The 18447-nt window shown below is 34.8% G+C and overlaps 1 protein-coding gene across 5 annotated transcripts in view; it reads left to right on the top strand.

The window, feature by feature from the left end:
- Positions 1-18447, top strand: part of ATP13A3 (ATPase 13A3) — a 79548-nt gene that overhangs the window by 22530 nt on the left and 38571 nt on the right. For 4 of the 5 annotated variants that reach the window (XR_014296832.1, XR_014296833.1, XM_082655688.1 and 1 more), the window contains exons 2-14: positions 293-391; positions 833-1006; positions 1656-1838; positions 2140-2210; positions 4171-4251; positions 5405-5474; positions 7461-7595; positions 8073-8145; positions 10474-10605; positions 11911-12090; positions 12236-12393; positions 13129-13317; positions 14908-14969. Coding sequence is in view for 3 of the 5 variants with exons in the window: in XM_082655688.1 (XP_082511814.1) it covers positions 341-391; positions 833-1006; positions 1656-1838; positions 2140-2210; positions 4171-4251; positions 5405-5474; positions 7461-7595; positions 8073-8145; positions 10474-10605; positions 11911-12090; positions 12236-12393; positions 13129-13317; positions 14908-14969 (1559 nt within the window). In the remaining 2 variants the exon portion in view is untranslated. The remainder of the gene's footprint in view (positions 1-292; positions 392-832; positions 1007-1655; positions 1839-2139; positions 2211-4170; positions 4252-5404; positions 5475-7460; positions 7596-8072; positions 8146-10473; positions 10606-11910; positions 12091-12235; positions 12394-13128; positions 13318-14907; positions 14970-18447) is intronic. The other variant, XM_082655687.1, reaches the window with a different exon arrangement.

Below are 18447 nucleotides of genomic sequence, written 5' to 3'. Positions count from 1 at the left end.
AGGAAGAGTCTGTAGAAATAGTTTCTCTCAGAATTTAAATGGCTTTGTAGCAAGGCTAGTGCTAGTATAAATTAATTAATGAAATATGCCAAGTTTTGTGATAGTAGTAAGCCAGGCAGTTTCAAGAACTGGCACACCATTGAAAATGTCACGAGAATCAGCACTTTAATGACTACTTAAATATCAGTTAAACTTGCATCAAAACAAGAAATCTGGTAGTATGAAGTTAGTATCAGATATAGTCTACCAAGATACAAGATAATGTTCTAATATTTGTTCCTCTTTCCCTCAGTTATCTTCAATTGTTCTGAAGCACAAGACCTTTCCAACCACTGTAGATATGGACAAAGAAGAAAGAAAGACTATCAACCAGGGTCAAGAAGATGAAATGGTAACCAGCTTTTATAATATACTTATAAAGTGTGAAGAATTTATATTTCTAGGGAAGTAGAAAAGTATATTTAAAAAACTGCTAAACTAAAATACAGTAAAACAACAGCTAAATCGGTGTGCTGTCGTCTTTCTGACTGTGTTTTTGAGTTGGGATTATGTAACACCTCTGGTTCCAGTATAGTTCCTGCTTCACTTGTGAACTGTTAAAACTTAGAGGAAAGAGATATGTTTTTTCATTTGATAATTTAAGAAGTTACATTAGCTAATGCTTAAATATATCCCAAATGCAAATTTTCTAATTTTCCATTTATAAAAAATGTTTAAGGTCAGCTTAATAAAACTCAAGTCTTTGTTGGTGGTATGTGGGGGGAAAGATAGGGTTCTCACTTTGAAATTTACCTCTCATGTCACTTGATGTGTAATCACTATGTCCATGCAGGAGATTTATGGCTATAATTTGTGTCGCTGGAAGCTTGCCATAGTTTCTCTCGGAGTGGTGTGTACTGGCGGCTTTCTTCTCCTGCTCCTCTATTGGATGCCCGAGTGGCGGGTAAAGGCAACCTGTATTAGAGCTGCAGTTAAAGACTGTGAAGTGGTGCTGCTGAGGACTACTGTAAGTCCACGTGTTTACTTGTAGCTGATTATTTGAGGAGTAAAATAATGTCTTTGTGTGTATTCAAAATAAAATACGAAGAGAACATCACTGCTAGGATACAATGAGGAATACTAATCCTAGTATTTCTAAAGCATCTGTGTTTGAAGTGACTATTATCCCAGTGATTAGACTTTAAAGGAATCTTAAAAATGATCACATCTACCCTTTTTTATAGTTCTTGATGCACTGAGAGATTGGATCAGTGGTTGGTCTATCAAGGTCTCTTGACAGGACTGTATCCCAGATCTCTTCTACTGTGCAATGCTGTTGCACCCTAGGATTTGTTTTAAAATCCTAATTGGAAACATTTTATAAGAGGCTTTAATATCTAGTCTCAGTATATAGTTGGATAAATTAAGAAATTATGATCTTTTATGAGATCCTCTCAGTGAAGTATGACATATAAAATGGTGAGCAGTTGAAAGCACTTCATGTTTGAATTTATGCATCTTCGTAATTCGAAATGGTTTAACATTTAGTGAGTGAAAAGTGAACTTTCTCAATTAGAGATAAGTAAATAATATATCGTGTAAAGAATGGAAACCAATATATATGGTTATGTAATATGCATAATTGACTCTTTATCCTTATTCCTTTCTCTTCTAAGGATGAATTCAGAATGTGGTTTTGTGCAAAAATTCGCTTGCTTTCTCTGGAAACTCCCCCATTTTCAAGCCCCAAATCTATGGCTAATAAGGTTTCAAATGGCCATGCAGTTCACTTAACTGAATATCTGGCTGAAGAGAATAGGCTTGAGATGAATAAATATTCACAGCCTCAATCACAACAGGTATTGTGATCTTAGTCTCAAAGTTCCTTTAAGAACCAGAATTGTTACATTTTATACTATTACGGATAGTCTATAATTTTGTACTTGCAGTTTTTTGTTTGAGATTATATGCATATAAAATGCCTATTTATCATTGTATATAACACTTTAGTTATTTACTAGAAGAAATAGATTACATGTCACATGTGATTGCTTTAATTTTAATAGTTGTTACATTATATGCTAAATTTGTGTTAGTAAACTTAATTGTTAACAAGTGATAATAATGCTTTTTGATATAACCTTTATGTATGTTCTACAGATTCGTTATTTCACCCACCATAGTGTAAAATACTTCTGGAATGATACCCTTCACAATTTTGTTTTCTTAAAGTACGTACTTTTCTTTTGTTTGGATTATGAGTATCTTGATAATGTTTTAGCTAGAAAAGAATTCATTTTAGTGTTACATAAAATTGAAGAGGTTTTTGTTACATAACTTTCATTCACTTGTTCATTAATAACTTCTTGGTGTTATTTGAATACTTACTAACCATTTTAGAATAAATCCTATCTGCAGCTTGTACCTTGGCAAAACTTACATAAAAGTTAGAAGCAGTATGCTCCCAAAATCCAGTCTGAGTCCTTTTCTTTTTGAGGATTCATCTAAAGTGAATTTTGAGTATACCTTTATTTATTATTTATTTATTTATTTATTTATTTATTTATATTTTTGTGGTATGCGGGCCTCTCACTGTTGTGGCCTTTCCCGTTGCGGAGCACAGGCTCCGGATGCGCAGGCTCCGCGGCCGTGGCTCATGGGCCCAGCCACTCCGCGGCATGTGGGATCTTCCTGGACCGGGGCACGAACCCGTGTCCCCTGCATTGGCAGGTGGACTCTCAACCACTGCGCCACCAGGGAAGCCCTGAGTATACCTTTTAGTCTTTCAGTTCTTTTTCTTTTTGAGGGTTCACCTCAAAGTGAATTTCGAGTGTACCTTTTAGCCTGTCAGCGTATCTGAATTATCACCTCTCAATTTCCTGACAGTTCCATCCACTTGTACTTGAGGGATGGAGTGATAGACAAACATAAATTTCACTTTAATACGTGGATAAAGATGGGACATCATCAAACAAGTTAAGCCTTGGGTAGGACATATTGGAATAATCCTTTAAAATTTATTTTTTGTGGAGGCTTCAAATGATATAAGTACTAAACTAGGATTCTATTTTTATTGCTGTTAAAGTGATTAAACACTGTTAAGTATCGTTGCTTGAGAGTGGCAAAGGAATTCTTAATATTAGCAGTAAAAAAAGAATCACCTTGTGAACATTTAAAATGTTCATGCCTGGATTTTTTTCCTCAGACACTAAAGAATTGGTATATTCTGGAATGGAGCAGGGCAATTCCACATGCCTACTTCTGAAGACCATTCCTAGTTAAGAACCATTGATTTCTTTATAGAACACTGCCTATAAATTGTCATTTTGTTTTTTAAAAAAATTTTGACTTGGAGCTGATCCCTGCTACTTTTGGAGAAGTAATCCATCTCAGTGGGAAAAAAGAGTCAAACATATTTGCTGTGTAGCCTTTGCCAACCATACCAACTTGTAGAATTTAAACTTATCCCAGTGATAGCAGCTAATCATGGGGCTTGGTTTTTCTATCCGAAAAAAGTAGAAAAGGATTGGAGTTAAATGATGTGTTATATTCTCTTTAGAGTTTTTCTGAATAGCATCTCAGTTAAAATAAGCATAATTAAGACATTTGTGGTGGAAAGTAGATATGCTAGTTGAATCCCAGTTTTAATAGTTACAGATTTTAGACATTGCCTGTGACTCATACAGATTCAGCACTTCTCTTCTCAGTATGTATTAGATGAGGGAAGGATTTAGATGGATGCTTTTGTAGAAAGAAAAATGAGTAGGACTTCTTAGAGTGAAGCTTAAAAATTGAAGAGGGAAAACTAGATAAAAAGTAAAAACTTTTTCATCTTTAGTTTGGAATTCTTGAGTTAGTCATACTTTAATTTTATTAATTATTTGCTCTTAAAACTTTGGCACAGACTTAAAGGATAATAATATTGTTACATAAGCTTGAGTATTGAGAGCCATCTTATTATGTGACACGTTGGATAATTTAGAAGTTGCCATATTTGAGACTTAGACCTTTCATTATTGTTTTATCTTAGGAATTGGAGATTTAAAAATTGTCATCCATATCTCAGTTTTTGTTAGGGGTTTCTATTTGTAAGGAAGTCACACTTTAAAACCAGGAATATAGAAAAATGAGGCATTGAGAAATATGGATATTTTAAACTTTGTTTAAAGTAAAAACTTTGGATTTATTTAGGGGACTGGATGAAGGTGTTTCTTGTACGTCAATTTATGAAAAGCATAGTGCAGGACTGACAAAGGGGATGCATGCCTACAGGTAATTTTTATCCAACTAAAGTTAGACCTATTATCAAAATTCCTAAATAAAGTAGTATATATAGTCTACCCTTTTACCATATAGTTGTAATATTAACAGGTATTTAAGTGTTATAGTAGATGACAACTTATTGATATTTTATTTGGGTAACATTGTCTCTCAGTTTAAGAATTATAAAAATGTTGAAGCTGATTTTGAAGTGAATATCCCTGATAATATACTGTATTTCATCAGTTCTAAGGTGCACACTTTCCTGCATTTTAACATCTCTATAAGGAGGGTGTGTCATACAGTGGGTGGAGTGTCATCCTTTACTTGACAGCATTTTTGTCTTTCTTGATAGTACATAAAATCATGGAATGTCTTACAATTCAAATCTTAGATTTACTGAAATGTTGGGAATTGTAAGCATGAGCTCAAATTTACCACAATGAAAATTTGTAAATTGGGAGACATAATCCTTCTTATAGTGTTATTCTTTGCTAAAGTATAAAAGTATACCAGTGTATTACATATCGTAGAGATAAATGCCTTTTTCAACTACACTAGAAATTTTCTTGTACTCCTATAGCATGTTCTTTCAAAGGGTTGGAATATAAATTCATTCATTCAGGCTTCTACTTCATAAAAGGCAAGAATTAATGTATCATATAGGAAGTACTATTATAAGGAATTTAAGTGGAAGGTTTTAAGCAACTTAAGCATTAAAAAAAGCCAAATGTATAATGTTCTGAAATAAACATTTTTTTAGTACAGTATTCTTATTAGAAAAATAGTACAGGACCCCTCAAATTTACTTACGTAGTCTCTTGCAAAAATTAATTGCAATTCAAAATTGTTGAGATGTATTTTGTTCATGGGTGGAAAAGAAAGTCTTTTGTTGATATGGTTATTATAGACTAGTGGGAAAGGTACTTGTCACACAAAAAGATAAAGTGATAACAGTATAGTTATCCAGTATGGACTACATTGATTTAAATACTGTAGATAGAGAGTCTAAATTGTAGAAGACAGCTGTTTAGAAACATGAACGTTTAAGTTCTGGATTTAAGGAGCAGTCGGTGGTTTGAGCCTTATCTAACGCAATGCCTTCCCTAAATTGTTATTATGATATAATATAATGTAATATTATTATTGTATTTTCCTGTTATAGAAAATTGCTTTATGGAGTAAATGAAATTGCTGTGAAAGTGCCTTCAGTTTTTAAGCTTCTAATTAAGGAGGTAAGACAATTGTACTTGTCTCAACATTTGTGATCAATAGGTTTGCCATTTGAAAAGAGCCAGGATTTAAGTAATGATATCCTTGGTGTTTTGTTTCCTAACTTCTCTTTGCTTATTTTTTTACTTGGAAGGGCAGAAAGATATTCCTCTGATAGATCAGTAATTTGGGAGCATGATTACTTTTTTATTTTGTCTAATTTTTTTCTTTTCGAAGTCTGTTGTTTTTTGTTTTTTTACTCTCAGGAAGTTGCACATCTAAACCTTGCCCTATTTTACAGATGTATACACCTGTCTTTTCTTTTTTCCCGCTAATTTTTTTGGCCGCGCTGTGTGGCATGTGGGATCTTAGTTCCCTGACCAGGGATCGAACCTGTGCCCTCTGCAGTGGAAGCGTGGAATCTTAACCACTGGACGACCAGGGAAGTCCCTCCTTCTAATTTTAAAAGCGATTAATCATGTTTTCTTCAGGTGGTACACTCTTAGGAACTAGGCATTGTGCCAGAAGTTTGGAATTAAAAACATGACATGATGAGTAACAATGAGGAGCTTGCACTTTAGCCCAGGAGTAATACATGTCAGTAGTTACTGTGGTGACCCTTCAGTTGTAAGAGCCGTAGAAGCGGTGGGGAATGAGGGATTGCAGGCATGTAAAGGAAGGAGTAAGTGGTTTTGCCGAGGAGAGTGGGTTCTCCAGTCTTTCTGGTTTGGGGCTAAAGTATAGAATTAGCTGTATTGAGTGAATACTTTTAGTAGAAGGTACAGATTGTTTTCCGTCAGTTCCTAAGAGTGGCCATATAATCTGCTTTAGAGCATAGCAAAGTGTAATAATGATTAGGAATTAGAAACACTGGTTTATAATGTGATTTCATCAGTAACTAGCTTTGGTCATTAGAAGACCTTTCTCCCTGCTGTTCCTTTATTGGTAAAATTGTAGGAAATCCTTTAATGATCCATTTGATTTTTTTTTAAGGGAACTTTTATTTATTTATTTATTTGATTTATTTATTTATGGCTGCTTTGGGTCTTCGTTGCTGCGCGGGCTTTCTTTAGTTGCAGTGAGCGGGGGCTACTCTTCATTGCGGTGTGTGGGTTTCTCATTGCAATGGATTCTTTTGTTGCGGAGCACGGGCTCTAGACACATGGGCTTCAGTAGTTGTGGCTCATGGGCTCTAGAGTGCAGGCTGAGTAGTTGTGGCGCACGGGCTTAGTTGCTCCGCGGCATGTAGGGTCTTCCCGGACCAGGGCTCAAACCCGTGTCCCCCTGCATTGGCAGGCGGATTCTTAGCCACTGGGCCACCAGGGAAGCCCATCTCGTTTGATATTGAAGTAAAATGGGACTATATATGTGAAAGTGCTTTAAAAAGTACAGAAGCATCAATTTTAAAACATTGGGGGTTATTAATGAAATTGGTAAAATACTATAAAATTTGGGTAAACAAAGTCCATTGCCAGGACTCCTTATCTTTTTTTTAATTCAGATTTTAATACTTAATTATTTCCTTAGAGAAAGCAAAACTGTAACTTATTTCATGTTTGTCTTCTCTTTGGACTCCAGTGAACCTTTGACTTATAAGTAAATTAGTGCTTCGAGTTCATAATAAGTAAACGTTTGTTCCAGTTGGTTAAAAGTTTTTGTATCCTTTAGCAGCACAGTAATTATTGAAAGTAAATGTATTTTATTGCTAAAGCAGAATGAAGAACAGCTAAATTCACACGTGTTAGCTGTTTCTAGCTGAATCTGTATTTGGGTTTGGTATGAACCTAAATGGATGCAAATAAATTAAGCTTATTTAGTCAAACTCTAGTAGTTTGATGGTAAAAAAAAAAAAAAAAAAAAAAAGTAATATCTTGCCCTGCTCTTTGGGTAGTTACTTGTTACCGTAGGATACTACAGAGCTTATCCTGTAAGTATCCTGTTGGTTATTTCTTAAATCTGTATGCTTATAAATATCTCATTCAATTTGACTTAAAAATCTTGTTTTTTAGGTTCTCAACCCATTTTACATTTTCCAGCTGTTCAGTGTTATACTGTGGAGCACAGATGAATACTATTACTATGCTATAGCCATTGTGATTATGTCTGTAGTATCAATTATAAGCTCCCTATATGCCATTAGAAAGGTAAGTCCAATTTATTATGGGTTTCACAAATGTGTCTGTATTTTGTAATAACACGTAAGGTGTGTAGAATGATGCTTGGTATAACGTAAGTACTCCATACAGTTATTCTTTAGTTATGTGAATATGTACTCCCTTTCCCTCTTTTTTGAGGTGGGGGAAGGCAGCTGCTTTTTAAGAGTCAATGTATCGCTTGACTGCTTTGAGGCTGTAGGATCTATAGTTGCTTATCTAAGACTGGAATACTGGAGGGCTGATTCTGCTGTTTTCAGGGCTGTCTCATTAAAGTGCTTCTTATTTTGTCTAATGTTTTGAGCTAAAATATTGAATGATCTTTGAATCTTTTGGTCTTGACCTTTTCAAAGGCAGAGTGATATGAATTTATTATTTTAGCTTACCTTATTTTATATTACCCTTGCTTTCTAATAGCTTGAAGAGTTAGTTTATATTAACAAGTTAAATTTTTTTTCCCTGATTCAGCAATATATTATGTTGCATGACATGGTGGCAGCTCACAGTACTGTGAGAGTTTCAGTTTGCAGAGTAAATGAAGGTAAGTAAGTACTTCAGTTTACTCTTGGAAAAGTAAATTTAAAAAGATTTCCACTAAACCCTAATGTGTGAAGCAAGCCCAATATATTATACATATACACTTATTTCCATAAGAAATAAAAATGTGTGTTTGGATTTGTACTCATGTTTCTGTATCAAATTCATTCATTTATGTGAAATTGTATTTTTCTATAATGTGACACATACTATACTAGACTCTTGGGATACAGTGGATGGACATAGTCCTTGCCATCATTGAACTTCAGTCTAGTTGGAAAGACATGATAAACAGAAACAGTAACGTGTGATAAATGCTATGATAGGGAGAAGTCAGGGTTAGATATTAGAGCTCATTTACTGTAGGTGTCAGGGATGCCTTCTTTGAAAAGGTATTCTTAAGTGATTGAATTAGACAGATAAAAAGTAGGTGAGAAAGTGGTAAGGTGGGGGTGAGAGAGGGATAGAGGAGGGTTCTAAGTGCCCAGAGGCCTGGGTATTAGAGAGAGTTTTGTCATTGTAATAACTGAAAGCAATTCAGTGGCAGCAACTAGATAGTGGACAGCCTTTTAAGGCTTGTTAAGGGATTTGGACTCTCCCAAAAGGCAGTGGAAAGCCATTGAAGAGTTTTAAGTAGGAGAGTGATATGATCATATTTGCCTATTTGAAAAAATCATTCTGGCTGCCATGTTCGAACTTATTTAGAGGGGATTAATATTAAAGGCATGAAATGAATCAGGGTGAGGGTTGTGGAGATGGAGAGTGGTGAGATGGGTTTGAAAGATACTTAAATGTGGGCATTGAAGAAGATTTGATGATTCATTGGATGCAAGGTGATACAGTGGTGTCAGGCTGGGGGCATGGATATTGGTGTCATTTAATTAAATAGGGAACACTGGAGGAGAAGCAGGATTGTAGGGAAGGATAATGTTTTGGACACGTTAGTTTGGTGAGATATTGAAGAGGTAAAGGAGATAAAGGGGAGGCAGCACAGCATCATGGGCCTTGGAGACAGTAGCCGCTTTGATTGATCAGGAAAACCAAATCAGTCTGCATTCTCTTGGCTCAGTATACTACATCCAGGTGTAAACCCAAGTTGGCCTGGCAGGTTGCTTTCTTCCTTGCGCTTCCTGGTCACTTGCTAGAGTACTAGCTGATAGTTTCTGCCTCCCTAGCTGCAGTCTTAGATGTGTAGCTTATTGGTGCTCCTCCTCTCCCCACTTTGCTGCTGCTGAAGATCCTGGGGATGCTAGGACAGATGCACTGCTCAGTGTTTAGCTTCCTTATCCCCTTTGTATAGTCCAACAGATCATTGATATTTAGTTTCTCAGTGCACCTAAGAGGGTTAGAATTTCACGTGGCATTAAGGCATTGAGTCACGTTTTTAAAATAAGGTATCTTATTAAGAAATGAAGATTATTATACTTACTACATGCAAAATAGCATCAGAATTCTTTAAAAGTTGTTTCCTCATAGCTTAGTAAACTACTTCTACCTTTTTTTAGAAAGGGAAGAGTATTTGTCCTGCAGACTGACATCACAAACAGTAGTTTTCTCCTCACCCATCTTTGCTTAGAAACCAGTGTAAGTCTCTTCTAAGCATAGTTTAATAAAATCTAGGGGTAGGGGAAGAGAGAGAGAATGCCCAAATATAAGGCCACCTTTTACTTGGGAAGATCATTAAAGAAATGTTTAACTAACTTGAATATAATACATAAACTTCTAAGGAAATAATGAACTAGGTATGACAAAGTTTAATTTATTTTATAAATTGATTTAAAATAATATCTAAGATATTTTGGGACTATTTTAGGAATATTGAGAAAACAATGAGACATTATGGATTATAAATAGTAGCAACAAGAAAAAGAATGCTGTTAAAAAAGAAAGTGCTAAAATTTCAATGCTTTTATCTGTTTCCAAGGGATTACAGAAATCTGAGTTTGTTTACCTGTTGCAGGGGGTCTCCTGTGTGGATTCATCATCTGTTTACTCATAGGGCTGATAGCTAAGATTGAGCATCCACCGTTGTAATGAGTGTTGAAGCCCACCTACCTGTTAGCTTAGAGGGGACTTGGCATCAACTCTGTGCAGTTGGCGTCCTATCCAGGGACAAACTAGCTGACACATTTAGACACCATGCTTTGTTAGCTTAAGGAATAATAATCTTATTTGTCAAAACTCTTCATCTATTGGGATTTTTCTATTTAACTCCATTATATTTTTAATGTATTTTTGAGATCAGGTGACCTTTGGATAGATCTTTTGTTTGCTGTATTCTTATTCCAAGTCAAAGAATATTCTTTTCAGACTTTTCTTTCTTTCAATTCAGAAATCGAAGAGATCTTTTCTACAGATCTTGTGCCAGGAGATGTCATGGTCATTCCATTAAATGGGACAGTCATGCCTTGTGATGCAGTACTTATTAATGGTACTTGTATTGTAAATGAAAGCATGTTAACAGGTAAACTAAATTAAATGAGTAAAACCCAGATGAGTTGTTTATAATGATACTAGGATTAAGTAGTTGTTGATTAAGCTATGTCACAATTAACTGTGCTGTTTGTGTCCTTTACTTGTGAATGTCATGAATGTGATAGATATTTGTGAAAAGATTTTCTTTTTTTTTATTTTGAGGGAACCAAATTCTGCATTATACTCAGCTGTGATACTAAAGCACAATGCTGTTGTTCACGATATCTCGTCCTTCTTCTGTCCATTCTTTTGACATGAGGAAATGCTTTATAGTAAGGGAAGAGGAAAGAAATCCTTTGCCCACAGCATATTTACTTCTCACTTTGATATGCAAAAAGTGAGACTAGAAGAGTTGATATTTTTATTAAATTGGGGAGAAATAGACTTTAAAATAGCTTCCCTTTGGAAACTCACAATCTGGAGGTAGAGCTTTATATCTTTATTTTTTTAAATTTAATTTAATTTAATTAAAAAATTTTTTTTCTTTGAACATTTTTTTAACATCTTTATTGGAGTATAATTGCTTTACATTGTTGTGTTAGTTGCTGCATAACAAAGTGAATCAGCTATGTGTATATATCTTTTTATCATGACTATTTTTTAATTGTCATAGTCAACCTGGCAAGAAAGTGATTCCTATATAATACATTTTTGAACTGTTAAGAGTCTTAAAACACACTCATACACATAAATATCCCCACACACCTGTCACCTTTGACATAAGAAGTGCGAATGCTACAGAGCACTACATTTTAATGTTAAAAGAATTTGGCTCTTTTTTACTGTTAGAGAATTACCATACTCCTCTGCCTTGCTCGGATGCTTGTTCTCTTCTTACTCGTGTGTGTGTGGTGTGTGTGTGTGCGTGTGTGTGTGTGTGCGCGCGCGCGCTTGTGGTCTGGGAGTGGGTGGGATTAGGAGTGGATCTTCACATGTTGTGTGTGCTTGGGGTTGCAGAGTACTTCCTAGGTTAGTTCTCAGGAATACCAGAACAGGTGCTGAGGCGACGGTAGCAACCTCGTCTTCTTATTTGAAACTTGGCACAGTTATTTCCAACTGATTACCTTTGAGTCACAGATCACTTTCAGGAATTATTGTGGAAGACAAAATTTGATATTTCTGGGTAAGGAAATTGATAGACCAAAAGCTAATTGATTAAGCTATGTTATTCACATGTGAGAACTGTTAATAACTGTTGTCAACAGTATGATAACATTTAGGATATTTAACAACTCAAGATTTGTGTGTTTGATACTGATTTCTATGCTTTAACTTACGGATTTTTTTTTTAAAGGAGAGAGTGTTCCAGTGACAAAGACTAATTTGCCAAATCCTTCAGTGGACGTAAAAGGAATGGGAGATGAATTATATAGTCCAGAAACACATAGACGACACACTTTGTTTTGTGGGACAACTGTTATTCAAACTCGTTTCTACACTGGAGAGCTTGTCAAAGCCATAGTAGTTAGAACAGGTAGAAAATATTTAATCTTGTCTTGCATGGTTTAGCACATTTGAAGCCTATCGAATGCTTAATAAGAGATACTGTTTTGAGAGATAATTCTCATTTTCTTATAAAAATACTATATAATCATTTTATTCTTTAATTTTTTTGAAAGGATTTAGTACTTCCAAAGGACAGCTTGTCCGCTCCATATTGTATCCCAAACCAACTGATTTTAAACTCTACAGAGATGCCTACTTATTTCTACTGTGTCTTGTGGCGGTGGCTGGCATTGGGTTTATCTACACTATTATCAATAGCATTTTAAATGAGGTATGTACATGGGACCCTTAATAGAGTTTGATTCTTAGTTTGATTCACATGTGGCTCTTGAAGATTTGAAATGTAGCTAGTGAGACTGAAAAATTAAAATTTTAATTTAATTTAAATGAATTTAACTTAAAAAAAAAGCCATATGAGACTTGTAGCTATTATGTTAGAAGGTACAGATCTAGAACATCACCATAAAAGCAGAAAGTTTTGATCAGCTCTGGTTTAGATGATCTTTTATTTGCTCTCTGGTTACTTTAAAAGAGGGAGGAGTGATCCCATACTCACCAAAAGCTTTATTTTTTCTTTTTTTAACCTCTGGTATATACAGCATTAAAATTATTTGTGATTACTGAATTGAAGGTATTTCTAAGGGACTTTGTCAAATTTCTTTTTTCTATCCCCTATAGAGACTAGCATAGTAGTTAAGAGTCAATATCTGATAATATTTGTTGACTTTGAAGTATGTAGTGTATGAAGTATATGGGGCTATTAAAGTAAGAATTAGCTTTAAAAATAGCTCATTCCCACAGTCCACTGACAATTCATTGAGCTTTCCATTTTGCAGAATGTCTAATGGGAAAAAAATTATAGATAGTTAATACATGAATATACATACACACTTATTATATATAAGATTAAAAATGGTTTATAGACTTTTCACTAAAGAAATACCCCCATTGGGTTAATAAATATTTAATATTGGGGGTCTGACATTTATTTTTATGTTAACTGTAGGTAGAAGTTGGGGATATAATTATCGAGTCTCTTGATATCATTACAATTACTGTGCCGCCTGCACTTCCTGCCGCAATGACTGCTGGCATTGTGTATGCCCAAAGAAGACTGAAAAAAGTGGGCATTTTCTGTATCAGTCCCCAAAGGATAAACATCTGTGGACAACTGAATCTTGTTTGCTTTGACAAGGTTGGTTCAATGTCAATAATCATTGTCAAAGGTCACTTTGTAGCTTTTTAAGTCTAAAGTATTTAGATTAATGGTTTCTGTATTCTTTATCATCTAATTTGCACACGTTTTAAAAGAAATGTTCTTCTCATTTTTCTCTTTTAACTTATTTGGCACATGCATCATTTTTGTATTATTTCTTCTCATTATTTTTTCAATTTTTAATACTTTGGATATTGCTTATTTGCCCAGATCTACCATTCATATCCAGAATTATGCCTTATAGTAGTAGTAGTAAAATTTATCTGCTCTTTCACCTTTTTAACAGAATAGGCTCTATACAGATATAGTTACTGGAATGTTATTGCTGTAAAGTATATACATTTAGTGTTTGCTCTATGATTTCATTGAATGTGTTACAAAATTATGGAAGACACTGATTATATGATTTTATGTGAAAATGACAAATTTTGTACCTGTGTGAAATATACCTTGCCTCTTACAAAGGGTTCTTCTTTCCTCACCTGAAATTAGTTTTCCTAAAAGTTTAGAGAATTAAACCTTGGTCAGAAAACTTTCCATCTGTCTCTTCTGGGTGACTAACATGATAAGAATTTGATTTTTGTGCATCTTCATTATTAAAGAAAAAAATATGAGATGTATTTTATTAAGAGAAAAAAAAAGTCATATCCCATGACTGTGTTTTATATGAATCTGTTCAGAAAATTTTACTTAAAATTTTGCTTAATCTTTTTTGGAAATGTTTTTAAAATTTCTAAGCAGACACAAAAGTGGAGAAAAAGATGCAAGTATAATAAATCCTCGTTTGCCCATTATCCAACTTAAACAGTTACCAACATTTTGTCAGTCTTATTTCACTATCCCCTCATTTTGAAGGTGGCAGCATCAGATATGTTATTTCATCCATATACTTCGGTATATAGCTCTAGAAGATAATGTTTTAACAGAACTTACCACAGTACCATTATCACTGCTTACTACACTTAACAAAATTAACAGTTCCTTAGTATTACCTAATATCCAATTCATATTCAGGTTGCTCTGCCTTTCTCAAAAATACCTCAAATTTTTACAATTTGTGTTTTCAGCCAGAATCCAAATAAGGATTTCATTAGTTATAATTAATCTGTGACCATTGCTTTTCTTGCCTCTCTTTCCCAGTCATCTTATTGAGGAAACCAGGTTATTTATATCCTGAATTTGCCTAATTGCACCTCTTGATGTCATTTAACTTGTTCCTCTTCCCTTTTTTGGCTCCCTATGCCCTAATCTCCCCATCTTGTGTTGGCATCCTTCATTGATTGATAGGTCGATTGGTGCATTGTTCCACCATTTAATACTATAAGTACATAAGTATACTATTCCACACATATCTCCCCCTACCCCGCCCCACCCACAAAGAGGAACCGCACCATACGGAGTGTTCTGCACACTTTTCCTCACTTTTTGTCCTGCAAGTTACTCTGTTAGTACATGCACAGAGATCTTACTTATCCCCCTCCCCATCTTATAGCTGTATTGTACTCCATTATGTAGTTGCAGCATAGCTTTTCATGATTTTGTAAATGTGCTCTTTTTTTTTTTTTTAAGACTGGAACTCTTACTGAAGATGGTTTAGATCTTTGGGGGATTCAACGAGTGGAAAATACACGGTAATTATTAGCTAGACTTGATCATTTATTTTAGTTAATTTTAATAAATATTTTAATATATGAAACATTCAAACATATAGAAAGTAATATTATAGCTATGTACCCACCACTAAGATTATACAGTTGACATTTTGCCATATTTGCTTCAGATCTCCTAAAAGATTTAAAACATTACAGATATTGCTAAAGTCTTAACCTATCCCTTTTTCTATCCCTACCACCATTTTGAAGTTGTATTGTTATCTTTGCATGTTTTTATATTTTTACTTCATATATATCTACCCATAAACAAGATCTGTTTATAAATAAATATACACAACTGTTATGTACTGTATGTGTTTTGCTGCTTTTTTGCCTCATAACATTGTTTTCAAGATTCATCCATGTTGATATATATAGATCCAATTTATTAATCTTAACTGTTGTTTAGTATGCTGTTATGTGATTAAACCATAATATTTGTTCTTCAGCTAAGGTACAGTTTAACTTTTTCTCCCTTTTTCCTTCCACTTTCACAGTGTCGCAATTAAAATTCTTAGGCATACAACTTCTGTGAGCATGTGGTTGAGTTTCAGTAAACCAGCTTCTTAAAAGTTTCACTGCTGGGTCATACCGCACATGCATGGCCACAGCTCTAGTAGGTACTGTCTACTTGCTCTCTAAGTGATGGTGCTAACCTACACTCTCTCCCTCAGTGGGTAAGAGACCCTGCTGCTCCATATCCTTGCTAAACTTGCCATTGTCAGACTTCTAATTTTCCCAAATGGATAGATATGAAATGGTATTTCATTGTGGCTTTGTTCAGAGTTTCTTTGGAGTTTAAGCGTATTTTCACATTTTTGGAAGGAGGGTCATTTAGCATTCTCTGTATTGTCAGTTTATATCATAATTTTTTTAATGGTGTTGTTTGTCTTTATCTTATTCACTTGGTAGAAGTCCTTTGTATTTTCTGGGTGATCATCTTTTTCAATACTATACATTAAAAATATTTCACCAGTCTCTGTTTCATCTTTTTACTTTGTTTTTGCTGTCTTTGATGCTTAAAAGTTTTACTACTATAGCTGTGTCTATGCCACTTTTTATTTTTTCTCTCTCAAAAGTCTGTGGGATTTTGGTTTATACAGTCTGAGAGACTATTGTTTGGTTCATGTCATGTCAGAGCTGTCACATCTTCTTGGTAAATAGCGTGTCACATTGTGACCTTACTTACCCCTAGTGATGCATCATGCCTTAAATTCTGTTTCATCTAATATTTGTATAGTTTTACACCAGCTTGCTCTTGCCTGATGTTTGCCTCCTATATCTTTTTTTCTATCTCTTTACTTTTCAGTCTTTACGTTCACATTTATTGCCATCGTGTTCACATTTATTGTGATTTCAGATATATTTGAAATTATTTCTACCATCCCTCACCCCAATTCCCAAACACATTTTCTCATATTTCTCTCATTTTCTCAGAATTTATACATCCTAATCTTTTACTACTTGTCCTTAAGTTATTAATATTCATATTTAGAGTCTAAAGTCCATGGGTGTCTTTATTAGTTTCTAAACCCCCAAAACCCATGCACTGTACACTACTTTTACTTTCACCTCCCTTTTTATATGTATTTGTTGCATAACATTTTATGATTATGATTTTGGTTTTATACAGTCTGCATGCAAGGATTTACCTAGGTTTACGGATACCTTTGCTAACCGTTGCTTCATGTATCCCATTCCTCTGGATTAAATTGCCATCTTCTGTAACCACATTCATTAGTAGTTCTTTGTTTCGTTCTCTCTCGTGAATGATGGTGTAACTGTATAGATTCCTAGGTTGACAGCTGTGTTCCCTCAGCACCTTGGAGGTGTTATTCCATTTTTCCTAACTTCTTCTGTTATTGCTACTGAGAAGTCTTAGTCTTCTTTAGTAATTTTTTTTCTACTTTATTTAAAAAAATACTTCTTTATGCTTGATTTCTGCAGTTTTACCATGATCTTTTTCTTTGTGCGGTACTCATTTTGCTTCTAGATTCCAAAGATTCATGCTTTTCCTAAATTCTGGAAAATTTGCAGCCTTTTTCTGTTCCATTATGGCTTTTCCCCCATTCTTTGTTTTCTCTCCATCTGGGAATCCTAACCATACCCTGGACAAGAAATTTCATTTGGTTCTTTCCAAATCTGCCTCTCCCCTTTTCCCCGCCATGGTGTCTTGTTCTTTTTCTAAGTCTGTAATTTTAAAATGCCTTCTTTGCATTCTTTCAGATTGCCATTCTATTATCTCAAGTTTATGGGATTCTAATTCGGTCTTTGTTTTGTCTGTTGAGTCGTGAGAATTGTTTCCTGGTTCATTTTTAAATTATGGACTCATCCTTAGCAGGATTTTTCTGTGAGTCTCCTTTGTGGCTGTGTTGTGGGAGCTCCTCTCTAGAGAGTTTAGACTTTGGCCAAAAGTAGTGTCAGTGGTGCCAGACAAGCTGTAATGTTACTTTCATAACTTGGGGATTTCTAGGCCAGGCAGTAACATACATTCAAGCCCAAATGCCATCCTGAGTAGCGTAATGGTTTAGAGTTTACGTACTTACACCAGACCTCTTGTGTTTGAATCCTTGCTTTGCCACTTATATGCTGTGACTTGGCAAGTCACTTAAGCACTCTGCTTCGGTTTTCTCATCTGTAAAATGGGGATAATAAAACACCTTCCTGTGGTATAAGGATGAGAGGAGTCAAATAAATTTAAAGTTCTCGGAACAGTGCCTAATGCATAGTAAATATGTTATATAGATATTAACTGTTTTCTTGAATTTTGGGTGGGGGAAAAGAGGTAAGCTTATTCTTAGTTATGCCTTTGTCTGTGGGTAAATTTTTTCTAGTATACTCTTTTTCCAAGGGTGTAGCTCTTCCAGAGCACTGGCTGTCTTAGGTGAGAGGGATATTCTCCGTTCCAACTCCCCACTTTGTATGTGGCCACAACTTTGTCTCCTGTTCCCCGTGTGGTTATTAAAACCCAAGGCCTTAAGGGTACTGAGATGGCTCTCCTCCCTCTTCCTTTTCCCCCAGACAGTCACAGCATCTGTTTAAGGTCACACCCCTCTGGTTTTCCTTTCACTGTTCCTGGCACTTGAAATTTTCCTTTTCTTTCTTATGAGCCCAGTTTTGCATTTGAAAGGTAATGGCGTTACACATTCATTTTATGTTTTTACAAGAGAGTTTTTATGTGTTCTAATTTGCCATGTGTCCATAGGCAGGAGTTTTAATTATTGTTTAGTATGTAGCATTTTCTATACTGTTAATGTCTGGTCTAGTTATTCAGAATCTAAGGTAATAGTGTATTGTAGTCATGTATAATAATTTTCATGGAAGAAAATGTTTTTGAATGTCAAAATCTATAGTGAAAATTAATACATGCATAAATGCAAACATTTTATTTCTACTTTTTAAAATAATAAAACCTGAAAAGTCCTGTTAGACTATTGTCTTCAGTCTTGGGATTTAT

The sequence above is a fragment of the Grampus griseus genome, assembly GCF_964374135.1.
Source record: "Grampus griseus genome assembly, chromosome: 5".
In the NCBI taxonomy this organism is placed as follows: Eukaryota; Metazoa; Chordata; class Mammalia; order Artiodactyla; family Delphinidae; genus Grampus; species Grampus griseus.
Note: the sequence above shows the minus strand (reverse complement) of the source record. Positions and strands in the feature narration are given on the sequence as shown.